This window comes from Pholcus phalangioides, unplaced genomic scaffold (genome assembly GCF_987345545.1).
Source record: "Pholcus phalangioides strain wild (caught in Gottingen) unplaced genomic scaffold, Ppha-v1.0 ptg000041l_1, whole genome shotgun sequence".
NCBI lineage: Eukaryota > Metazoa > Arthropoda > Arachnida > Araneae > Pholcidae > Pholcus > Pholcus phalangioides.
Window position 1 is genome coordinate 4,562,932 of NW_028301627.1, and position 12,592 is coordinate 4,575,523.

General features: G+C 36.5%; 1 protein-coding gene across 1 annotated transcript; it reads right to left on the reverse strand.

The window, feature by feature from the left end:
* Positions 1-556: 556 nt before the first annotated feature.
* LOC149065113 (uncharacterized) lies at positions 557-2,599 on the reverse strand. The gene has a single exon (XM_089254268.1). The coding sequence runs from the start codon at positions 2,597-2,599 to the stop codon at positions 644-646; it is 1,956 nt and encodes a 651-aa protein (XP_089110394.1). The 3' UTR covers positions 557-643.
* Between the last annotated feature and the right edge of the window lie 9,993 nt (positions 2,600-12,592).

The following is a 12,592-nucleotide window of genomic DNA, read 5'->3' on the forward strand; positions in this document are numbered from 1 at the left end:
ATTTTACAGTATTCGGGTCATTTGAATGTGTTTCCCGTGTCAAATTTTGTTTACTGCGATTTGTAGAGCTACCTTTTATATATCCCCACCCTTAACCACTTTCTCGCAGTAATTAGCAAATTTGTCATATATTGCATCTTTGGGCTGCAAATTAGGGATATCCCGTATTCAGGATCACAATTTCCTTGATGAACCTAAGTATGAAGGTATAATTTTTATTTTTGAATCCATATGGATATTACTCTATAATATCAGTTACAACAATTGAATAACTTTCCATTCAGTTAGAATTGAATTGCCTGCGGACCACCTACACCATCTCCGCGGACCATAGGTTGAGAAACGCTGCTGTAGCATGTTTGAACTTGGAAAAACACTTTGCTAGATGAGAGCGTTTGTAGGCAGGACCGTCTTAAGAATATCATTGGGCCCCAAGCCAACTGATTTTTTCCCCAGAGGCTCTGGAAAATTACTCACGAAAATTTCCAGATCTGATTTTTGTGAGGCCCGAGTGAGCCCATGTGTCCCAAAAGAAGCAGTGGAAACTATTCGGCGTAGCAAAATTTATTGCATCAAAAAATATGTTCAACGATTCCTTCAGAATCGACATAAGTTAGAAACTAACTTTTTACAATAAACATACTCATTCGTGGCCATTCTCAAGCCAGTGTATCATCATGTGTGTTTTCAAGCTAGAGCTAACTGAAAACGATTTCCCGCAATTTTCACACGCATATGGCATTTCTATGGAGTGGATTTTTTTGTGGTCCTTGAAACTCGAGCTTTCCGTAAACTTTTCTCTGCAAATGTCACACTCGTATGAATTTTCATTGGTGTGGAATTTTGCGTGTCTACCTGTACCTGAATCAGACTTGCAAGGGGAAGTTTCACCGCAAACTTCACAAGCATGGGGCTTTTCTCTAGGATGAACTATTTTATGTCTGTTCAAATAAAAGTTCTCCTTAAAACGTTGGTTGCGAACTGCACATTCATGTGAGTTTTTTTCACCATGACTCCTTTCGTGGTATTTCAATGAGGAGTTACGACGAAACGTCTTGTGGCAAAACTCGCACTCGAATGGATTTTCTCCGGTGTGCATCTTTCCGTGACTGTTTAAATCAGATTTACATGTGAATCTCCTACCGCAATGATCACACTCATAGGGTTTTTCTCCAGTATGTATTCTCCTGTGTCTAATTATATGAGACATATCGTAAAACGTCTTACCGCAAACCTCACATTCATGCGGTCGTTCTCCTGTGTGGATTCTTTTGTGAGTTTTCAAAACGCAATAAAATGAAAACCTTTTAGAGCATAACTCGCACTTATACGGCTTTTCCCCGGTGTGGACTCTTCTGTGGTTTTTTAATACACAGCTGAACGAAAATTTCTTCCCGCAAAACTCACACTCGTGCGGCTTTTCTATAGCATGAACCTTTTTGTGGCTGTTGAGACCAGACATACGTGCAAATCTCTTAGCACAAATCCCACACTCATATGGTTTTTCACCACTAGTTACACTCGTATGGATTTTTTTATGACCATTCAAACTAGATTTGGTGCTAAAAGTTTTACCGCAAAATTCACACTCGTGTGGTTTTTCACCAGTGTGGACCATTCTGTGATTATCTAGCTGTTGTTTTTCCGCGAATGTTTTATCACAAGTATCGCATTTGTGCGGTTTTTCTCGAGTGTGCACTTTTTTGTGACGCTTCAAACCAGAGTGTTCTGTAAATCTTTTACCACAAAACTCACATTCGTATGGTCTTTCTCCAGAATGTACTCTTTTGTGATTTTCTAAACCTATCTTTTGTCTAAATCTTTTATCACAAGCGTCGCACTCATGTGGCTTCTCTCCAGTGTGAACTTTTTTATGAACATTCAAAGTTCGCGAGGCCGCAAATCTTTTACTACACACATCACATTCATATGGTTTCTCTCCAGTGTGAACTATTCTATGCTTACCTGCACCACAGTTTGTCGAAAACTTCTTATCACATAAGTCACACTCATATGGCTTTTCTTTGGTGTGAACTTTTCTGTGGTGAATTAAGTTTGACACGTCCGAAAACTTCTTGCCACAAAATTCACACTCATACGGCGTTTCTCCCGCGTGCCGTCTTTTGTGAATTGTTAAAGTGCACGAAAACCCAAATCTCTTGCCACACAAATCGCACTCAAACGGTTTTTCTCCGGTGTGAACTCTTTTGTGCAAGCGTAATAAAGTGTTTGCCGCGAACTTTTTATCGCATACGTCACACCCATAAGGCTTATCTTTACTGTGGACTCTTTTGTGATTAATCAAATTGGACATGTCCGAAAACTTTTTGCCACATAATTTACATTCATATGGCTTTTCTCCAGTATGGAGCCTTTTATGAGTGGTGAAACTCTCCTTATGCTTGAAGGTTTTGCCGCAAACCTCACACGCATACGGTCTGTCTTCGCTATGAACTTTCATGTGACGGTTCAAATTACTCTTCTCATGAAACTTCTTATTACAAATCACGCACTCGAACTGCTGCTTCTTCTCAGAGTGGGTTTTGTTTTCACCCGTATTATCTGTTGCGGTTGTTGCCACAGCGCATAACTCATCCATATCGATGTTTTAAAGGACATCAAAACACAGAATGAAACCGAAAGCAGAAAATGTCGTTTTGTTCTACAATATCTTATTCTTTGACTCGATGCTGTAACGGTCTATTCACTTTCACAGAACTGCTAATTTTCTTCTGGTGAATTTGATGACGATCTTCATTTGCCTGCAAGAAAAGTTAAAACATCACAAAAAGAGCTACCAAGCAGTTCAACGTTATATCTCGGACACTTCGCTTTTTGGTATAAGCTGCCAAACGTGCCAACTTACATAAATGAAAATTTGTTCAGGAATATATGAAAAGTGGGTTTGGATGAAAATTACCGAAGGATAATCCTCTGGCAGGTGAAAACTTAACGCATAAACTCATGCCACATGCTCATCTTGTCTCAGAAATACACATGTCCACATGTCACGTGGTTTTCACTAAATTCAACATGTTTTTTTTTTTTTCATTCTCTCAATCCGATAATGCAATGTTACTCAAAGTGTACGCCACAAGTGGGTCTCAAGTGTTAGCCTTTATCAAGGGTGTCGCAATGAGCTGTCGACATTAATGATCGCCTATTCAATGCCTCGAATTGTGGTTTTTCTTTTAGACCATGGGTTCCCAACTTTTTTGGAATTGACCTCTGACTATTTAACATGCATATATAGACTTGGTCAACTGCACTGTTGCACGCGCCCGGGAAATGCGCGCTGGGTTTTGAATTTTCTGTACTTGCTCAAAAAGACATCACCTTGTCCTCAACGCCAACTCAATAGCCCCGTTTGCACGGGAAATGAAAAGATAAGAGAGAAAACCTCCACCCACCGAAGCCAAAAAATTTTCGCCAAACCTTTCTCAAACAACTCGGTGCACCAAAAACGAGAAAAATCTTTCGATAGTTTGTGGGCACCTGAAGTAACATCCCCCCCCCCCCTATTGATAAGTGCCCTACAGAGCCACTTTAGTGATCTCTAAATTTTTCGCGGATCCAAGTTATCTGGAAATGTGTCCGGGCCGCTTAAGTGCTCTGGAACTGTGCCTCGCATCGCTTAAGTGCTCTGGAACTGTGCCTCGCATCGCTTAAGTGCTCTGGAACTGTGCCTCGCATCACTCAAGTGATTCGTAATTATATGTCGCGGATCATTCAAATACTCTGAGAATATGCTGCGGGTGACTTGAGTGATATAAAACCGCACTGCGGGCCACTTAAGTGCTCTAAAACTACGTCACATGTCACTCAAGGGATCTCCAAATGTGTCACCAATATATATGTCTCGGTTAATTTAAGTGCTCTGAAAAATGCGCCACGGTCCGCTTAAATGCTCTGGAATTGTTCCACGGGACACTTAAGCGGTCTGTAAATGTGCCGCTTAGTTATTTTTTACAAAATTAGGTTTGAGAGGAGGGCAGGCCACATCAAATAACCTCCAGGGCCATATTTGGTCCACGGGCCAAGGGCGTTTATGCGATTTATCATTATATGGCTTAGAGGGTGGGTGGCAATGAATTTATTAAAAATAAATTATGAGTTCATGGCCTTCAAATAACATTGAAATTAACAGAAATTGATTATAATACATATAAAGGTAGTTTTTTCCGAAATTTCAATTGAAAAAAATCTCTGATCCCACAAATATGCGTTAGGATTCAGAGGGGCACAGCTGATGACGAAATTTTGCTGACAAGGGGGGGGGGTGTCAGCGTTTTGTTTACTTTTGCTGACAGGGGAGGGGGTCAAAAATGGCCAAAAATTTGCTTACGTAATACTTGAACGGCCCCTAAGCTTCACCACGAGGGGAGCTACACAAACTACTCCACAATCATCATAAAAAGAAGCCCGATAAAAAATTACTAAAAAATGTATTATTTGTATTTAAAAAAAGTTTAATTGTAAATTAATTACTGAATTTAATTGAATTTTTTTAATTTAAATGTAATTGAAATTACACCACCCATAGACACCGGAACTAAGGGCCTCAGGTCATCTTAGTCCACTTTCTCCAAGCAACTTTGTGATTTCACCGAATCCCTCTGTAATTCACGAATATCCAATGCAAACCCTTTCTGAATACGCCGTTTGCGGGTCGTATATGGGGACACCCGGGAACTCAAGACTCCCTTTACCCCAATGTTTTATTCGTGTCAGAGCTCCTACGTCACCTAGAAGAAACAAGTTACTCACACGTTGAAAAAGCTTTCAGCGCATGCGAAACGACTAAACATACTATTGGTGCATATTACAGATTGCCTTCACTCACACAGACCAACAGATCGGCGCAGGAAAAATTGGAGGGAACGTTGCTTTTTGGAGTGCCGAAACCATCGTAACGATACGAACATAGTTCAGGCAGATTTCCCGTTTCCGACAGTCGACGCACGGGTCAACTGCACTGAACAGCACAGTAGACGGCGTAGACCAGTGATTCCCAACGTGGGCGATGGAATGCTCCGGGGGGGGGGGGGGTAGAAGCTACGGGCATAACATAAGATTCTATGGATTAGATTGCGTTGGTGGGGGGCGATGGGAGAAAAAAAATTTCTAGGGGGGGGGGTGATGGAACAATAATTGCAGCATTAATAAAAGAAATAATTTCATCATTAATAAAAGAAATAATTTCATCATTAATGAAAGAAATAATTTCCTCATTAAAAATAATTTCAGAATCTATGAAAGAAATAATTTCAGAATCAATGAGATATAATTTCAGAATCAATGAAAGAAATAATTGCAGCATTAATAAAAGAAATAATTGCAGCAGTAATAAAAGAAATAAATGCAGCATTAATAAAAGAAATAATTGCAGCATTAATAAAAGAAATAAATGCAGCATTAATAAAAGAAATAAATGCAGCATTAATAAAAGAAATAATTGCAGCAGTAATAAAAGAAATAAATGCAGCATTAATAAAATAAATAATTGCAGCATTAATAAAAGAAATAAATGCAGCATTAATAAAATAAATAATTGCAGCATTAATAAAAGAAATAATTGCAGCATTAATAAAAGAAATAAATGCAGCATTAATAAAAGAAATAATTGCAGCATTAATAAAAGAAATAAATGCAGCATTAATAAAAGAAATAAATGCAGCATTAATAAAAGAAATAAATGCAGCATTAATAAAAGAAATAATTGCAGCATTAATAAAAGAAATAAATGCAGCATTAATAAAAGAAATAAATGCAGCATTAATAAAAGAAATAATTGCAGCATTAATAAAAGAAATAAATGCAGCATTAATAAAAGAAATAATTCCAGCATTAATAAAAGAAATAATTCCAGCATTAATAAAAGAAATAAATGCAGCATTAATAAAAGAAATAAATGCAGCATTAATAAAAGAAATAATTCCAGCATTAATAAAAGAAATAATTGCAGCATTAATAAAAGAAATAAATGCAGCATTAATAAAAGAAATAATTGCAGCATTAATAAAAGAAATAATTGCAGCATTAATAAAAGAAATAAATGCAGCATTAATAAAAGAAATAATTGCAACATTAATAAAAGAAATAATTGCAGCATTAATAAAAGAAATAATTGCAGCATTAATAAAAGAAATAATTGCAGCATTAATAAAAGAAATAAATGCAGCATTAATAAAAGAAATAAATGCAGCATTAATAAAAGAAATAATTGCAGCATTAATAAAAGAAATAAATGCAGCATTAATAAAAGAAATAATTGCAGCATTAATAAAAGAAATAATTGCAGCATTAATAAAAGAAATAAATGCAGCATTAATAAAAGAAATAATTGCAGCATTAATAAAAGAAATAATTGCAGCATTAATAAAAGAAATAATTGCAGCATTAATAAAAGAAATAATTGCAGCATTAATAAAAGAAATAAATGCAGCATTAATAAAAGAAATAATTGCAGCATTAATAAAAGAAATAAATGCAGCATTAATAAAAGAAATAATTGCAGCATTAATAAAAGAAATAAATGCAGCATTAATAAAAGAAATAAATGCAGCATTAATAAAAGAAATAATTGCAGCATTAATAAAAGAAATAATTGCAGCATTAATAAAAGAAATAAATGCAGCATTAATAAAAGAAATAATTGCAGCATTAATAAAAGAAATAATTGCAGCATTAATAAAAGAAATAATTGCAGCATTAATAAAAGAAAAAAATTCAGCATTAATAAAAGAAATAAATGCAGCATTAATAAAAGAAATAATTGCAGCATTAATAAAAGAAATAATTGCAGCATTAATAAAAGAAATAAATGCAGCATTAATAAAAGAAATAATTGCAGCATTAATAAAAGAAATAATTGCAGCATTAATAAAAGAAATAATTGCAGCATTAATAAAAGAAATAAATGCAGCATTAATAAAAGAAATAATTGCAGCATTAATAAAAGAAATAATTGCAGCATTAATAAAAGAAATAAATGCAGCATTAATAAAAGAAATAATTGCAGCATTAATAAAAGAAATAAATGCAGCATTAATAAAAGAAATAATTGCAGCATTAATAAAAGAAATAATTTCAGAATCAATGAAAGAAATAATTTCCTCATTAATGAAAGAAACAAATCCAGAATTGATGAAAGCAATTATTCCAGAAGTAATGAAAGAAATAATAATTAATAAAGGAAATAATTGCATCATTAATGAAAGAAAATAATTTCCAGAATTAATTAGGGAAAATTCCAGAATTAATGGAGGAAAATGTCAGAATTAATGGAGGGAAATCCAGAATTGATGAAGGAAAATTCAATTGGTAAAACAAATTATTCCACATTAATGAAAGAAATGATTCCAGTATTAATGAAATAAATTATTTAATCTTTTTTCACCTTTAGATGAGAATTCCCTATCCTTTTTTAAATCTTTAAAACGCAATATTTAGAGACCGAACTGTACATTTCTATGGGCAAACGAGCTTTGTTTTCACCTTGTTACGTAGTTTCCTTGCATTTGATGGCGCTGCAGTCGAGGCGGCTGCATACTTGCTCTCTTCGGTAATATATGCTCGATGCAAGCCTCAGAATCTCTGTCGTCTGCTTCTCTGCAGGTCACTTGCTTTGAACGTCTCCTTGCGTCCTGAAAAAATAACTGAACTGGAAGTTTGAACTGCCAGTTCTGTTTGTGAGCTTGGCTTGCAGGGAACCGAACAAACCGTCTGTCGTCTGCTCATTAAGAGGTTCTTTGTTTTGGACGTCTCCTTATGCTCAAATAAAATAACCGAACTTCCAGTTTAAATTTCCAGTTCAGTTTATGAACTTTGTTTGTAAGGAACTGAGTGGAATAAGGAATATAGTTTTTTTTACTTTAAACTTCATCATCACCACGTGAGTAACTTTTAAATTGGACATTAGATGGCAGCACATTACTATAGAGTGGAGTGTGGGGAAAATTCACTTTTTACGATCTTACCTGGCGTCTGCAGGTGTAGAGAGAGTTTTTAACTTTTTTTACAAAATTAGGTTTGAGGAGGGCAGGATAAGGGCCTTTATGCGATTTGTCATTATATGGCTTAGAGGGTGGGTCGCAATCAATTTATTGAAGATAAATTTTCAGTTCATTGCCTGCAAATAGCATTGGAATTAACAGATATTGATTATAATAACATATAAATGTGTTGGGCGCGGTAGCCCGGTCGATAAGATACTCGCCTAAAGTACCAAAGGATGTTTAGAGGTGTCGGGAGTTCGATAACCGGTTTGTCCTTGTCAGAAATCTTTCCTGACACAGGGGGTACAACAAAAACGGCGACTTGACCGCAGCAAGAAATTGCTACCGCAGGGGGCCCCCATCGAACGGTTAGCGTACGAACCTCTCGATGAGTATAAGAAACAAGCCTGCCGTTCGGAATCGGCAATAAATTGTAGGTCCCGGTCTAATTAGCCCTCGTGTGCAGAAAATAGCCAAAAATCAATGTTTTCGAAGGCAGCAAAGTTACAGCAAAAACTGTCATCAGAGCCAAAATAATTGTCAAATGCATTAATTTATGCCATGAAAGAATAACCTCAATTTCTTGATTTTGAAAATTCTAGTAAGCTTCGTTGAAAAAACGGGACATTTTTAAAAAGTTCGGACGATCATGATTAAGGGAATATCCCGTAAAATACGGGTCACGTGGTCACCCATAAATACAAGAATTCAATTTGCGAGAGGTAGAGATACCGCATATCTCTGGCCGGCGGACTGAAAAGGTAGTGCACTCCTGTTGTAGGCACATTTCCAGACCACCTGGACATTTCCAAATAACTTGAGCTACCCGCGGCAAAACCCCAGTTCACTTAAGTGGCACGTAGTTCACTTGCAAATTACTGTAAGTGACGTGCAGCAGGGGGTTGAAATTTGTGTGTTTTCATACCTTGGCACCATCTGTACGTGTGCCGAACTTGAAAAAAAATACCCGTGTCGGTGGAGCAGCAATCGTTGGTTGAGTTGCTTTGGAATAAGCCGTGATAAATAATATTAGTGAAAATAAAATTTTCCAGAGCCATCTAAGAGCGGAATGTGCGAGACCCTCCGTCCGTTTCAGAGGCGAAATTGTTTTCGGCACCTGCAAAGCTGTCGGGACCCTCTGTCATTAGATAGCGCGATATTCCACTAAACATTTTACATTTGCGTGAAACATCGTTCTCGGCCTCTTGCCATTTATGTCATACCAATGATCAGTGATTTATACATCGAGAATGTAGTTAATTCATTGCACGTTTCACGAATAAAAATGATGTAACATATGATTTGTAAAATATGTCAAGCTTTATAAAATTTTCGAATGGAAAATACTTGTAATTCAAGATATGATGGTAGTTATGGAAGTGCGCTTTTGGATTTATTGCAATAAAACTTTGCACTGATCCATTCTACAGCCTCAACCTTACTTATAAAGTCTCAGCAACACAGTTTTGACACTTACCTTCGGTTTTTTGGTTTTTCGTTTTATTTTTTTCCTTTTTTTGATTTTGTATTATTAGAATTATTTATAGATACATAAACTTGAAATGTTTCTCCAGACTATACTCACGAAGAATTTGAGCTATTGTTTCGTGAAACTTTATCTCCAATTATATATCACCTATCGAGCCTGATTCTCGGTGCAATGCCTTGGATACCAAATTGTTCCTTTGCTGCCATCAGTGTAACCGTCCTTTTAAGGCAGAAAAATTTTCAGTTTCAAAAATCATCGGCGATTCGACAAAAATGATCAAGATCATCAAATGAAAACACCTTTATATGTTATTATAATCAATTTCTGTTAATTTCAATGCTATGAAATCAAAAAATTTAGCTAAAGCAAAGAACACGAGTTATATATACCGATGTTTCGCTAAGTTACCTGTAGTCGGAAATTATTTGGAAACCTTCTCTAACTGGAAGCATAATTCAATGATCAACGGTTCACCAGTAAAATGTCATAACCCCCCGTTTGCTATGCGTCTTGTATAGCAGTGGTTCTCAACCGGGGTCCCTAGGATATTCCAGGGGGCCACGGATGAAAATCTTGCAAGAGGAGAGCCACGAACAAATTTGTGAATAGAGTGACAAAAAAATTTAATTTCAAACGAAATGCACAGAATATCTTTCTCGAAATTTCCCCCCCCCCCCATTCAAATAACATTGACATGAAGAAGCAAATAAAAAAAAAAGTTTCGCATGTAAATGCACACACACACACACATACACATACAGGTTACAAAAAATATATTTTAAATTTTCTCTCTTATTAATTTGCTGAAATAAAAAAAAAAAAATTCAAATGATTTTAATGTTTTTCATGAAATGCTTCTTTCTATATTGATCCCAGTCCCCCCCTTCTCCCCCCCGACTTTCTCCGTCTCTTCCCTCCCTCCTCTCGCTCTTTGGTATACATAAAGTTTCAAAATCCCCGGATTAGAAGTAACACCAATCAAAGGGCTTGAAATTTCCCGCCATCAGAGAGAGAGCAGACGTGCCTCTCCCAGGAGCATAAATTAGTGAGAGCTCCCGGATGTGAAAGATGGCCCAATGACCAATAAGAAGGCTTGAAATTTCCCGCCAATTCCAGAGACACCTGACGAGCCAGAGAGAAATATTCTACAGCTTAAAATAAGGTTTGCGAGAAAATAATTATCAGAAATGTCGCTTTTCTTGTCGATCGAAATCGTGCTCTAATTTGCAAAAGGAATTGGCTTTTAAATGCAAGTTGTTTCTTTAACGGTATTCAGAAATCCGACGATTCACTTAAATAACGTCTTTTCTGAAAATACGTGTATATTGTATCCCACGGAATCAATTTTATTCAAACCAATGATCGCAATCCTCTTTATTCTATCAGTGCTGGGGCTAATTGGAAAAAATCAGCTTCTTACCATTACTTTAGCTTTAAGAACATACAGCGGAACCTCCCATAAAAGACTCCCCTTTATAGAAGGAATGGGATCAGAATTTCAAATTCATTCCACGAATAATGTTCAAAAGGTGGTTTTACTAGTTCTTAGGGGACAAAGTTTTCGATCTCATTGGTGTCCGTTATCGGGAGATTGCACTGTATATGTTATCAAAGAAACTGTTACTTCTCTCCTCAACCCCTTTAATGTTTTGCTGTCGATCCTTCTTTCAATAGAATGTGTACATTTGTTTCCTCCCTTATGCAAGAATCCACTAAAAGTTACTCCGGTATAACGTCTTGAGGGTTTTTTTGTGGTATTTTTTCATTGATAGCGCAGGGCACGTAACCCCACGTGTTTTCACTGTTTTGTGCGCGAGCATATAAAAAATAAACTAGCAAGAATAATATTTCTTTCTCTCTTTTCACAAAAATATCCTCAAGTTTCCACTTTTACATTTACATATAACTAAAATGACCCTAAACACATTTACAGATCACTTAAGTGACCCACAGTGCAGTTTCACATCACTTGAGTGGCCCTCGGCGTAGTCCCAGATCATTTAAGTGCCCCACGACGCATTTACAGACCACTGAAGTGGCTCGCGGCACTGTTCGAGATCACACAAGTCACCGGCTGTACTTTTTCAATTCCATTAACTGGCCTGCAGTCCCCTCATGGTTGAGCATACTTGACTTGAGTGATCTGTAAATATTCCTGTGCCGGTCGAAGACAAGTGATCTGTGAATGTGCCGCGGGCTGCCTAAGTGATGTGAAACTGCACTGCGGGTCACTTAAGTGATCTATAAATGTGCTTCGGGTTATTTTAGTGATCTGTAAATGTACTGCGTACCTCTTAATTTTAAGGGTAAAAAAAAATGTTTTTATTTTTCTAGTGTTTATAATTTTTCAACAAATGTCTTATTCGCACTGCAGGTCACTTAGTGATTTGTAAATGTGCTTTGCGTCATTTAAGTGATCTGTAAACGTGCTTCGGGTCATTTTAGTGATCTGTTAACATACTGCGTACCACTTAAATGAACTGTGAATGTCCTTTGGGTCATTTGAGTGATCTGTAAATGTGCTTCGGGTTATTTAGGATGGCAAATTTATAAATATCAGAAAATTCACAATTTTACTAATTTCCACGAATTTGAATGACTAATTAATTAATTAATTATGATGTCAATTAGCATCAGGATGGTGATGATTAATAAATGACGAGAATTCAAAATTTATGAAAGTTGCCAAATGCATAGAATATCTTTTCCGTAAACCCCCCCCCCCCATTTAAATAACATTAACATGAAGAAAGACATGCAAATGCATAGGTTTTACAAAAAATTGGTTTTAAATTTTCTCCGTGCAATTAATTTGCAGAAATTTAAAAACGGATCTCAAATGATTTTAATGTTTCATGAAATGTTTCTGTTTTCAGCCGAGTCCCCCCCCCACCCCACGTGACTTCCACCTCCTCTCTCCTCTCGCTCTTTGGAATACACAAAGTTTCAAAATCCCCGGATTAGACGCAAAACCAATCAAAAGGCTTGAAATTTCCCGCCACCAGAGAGAGAGAGAGCAGACGACTTTTCTTTGCTCCCTCTGTGTTTTGTCTCTCCCAGGAGTATAAACAAATTAGTAAGAGGTCCCGGATGTAATAAATCGGTT

Bases quoted from the DNA above. Each gene is read 5' to 3' on its own strand.
- LOC149065113 (XM_089254268.1), bottom strand. From the start codon at position 2,599: ATGGATGAGTTATGCGCTGTGGCAACAACCGCAACAGATAATACGGGT.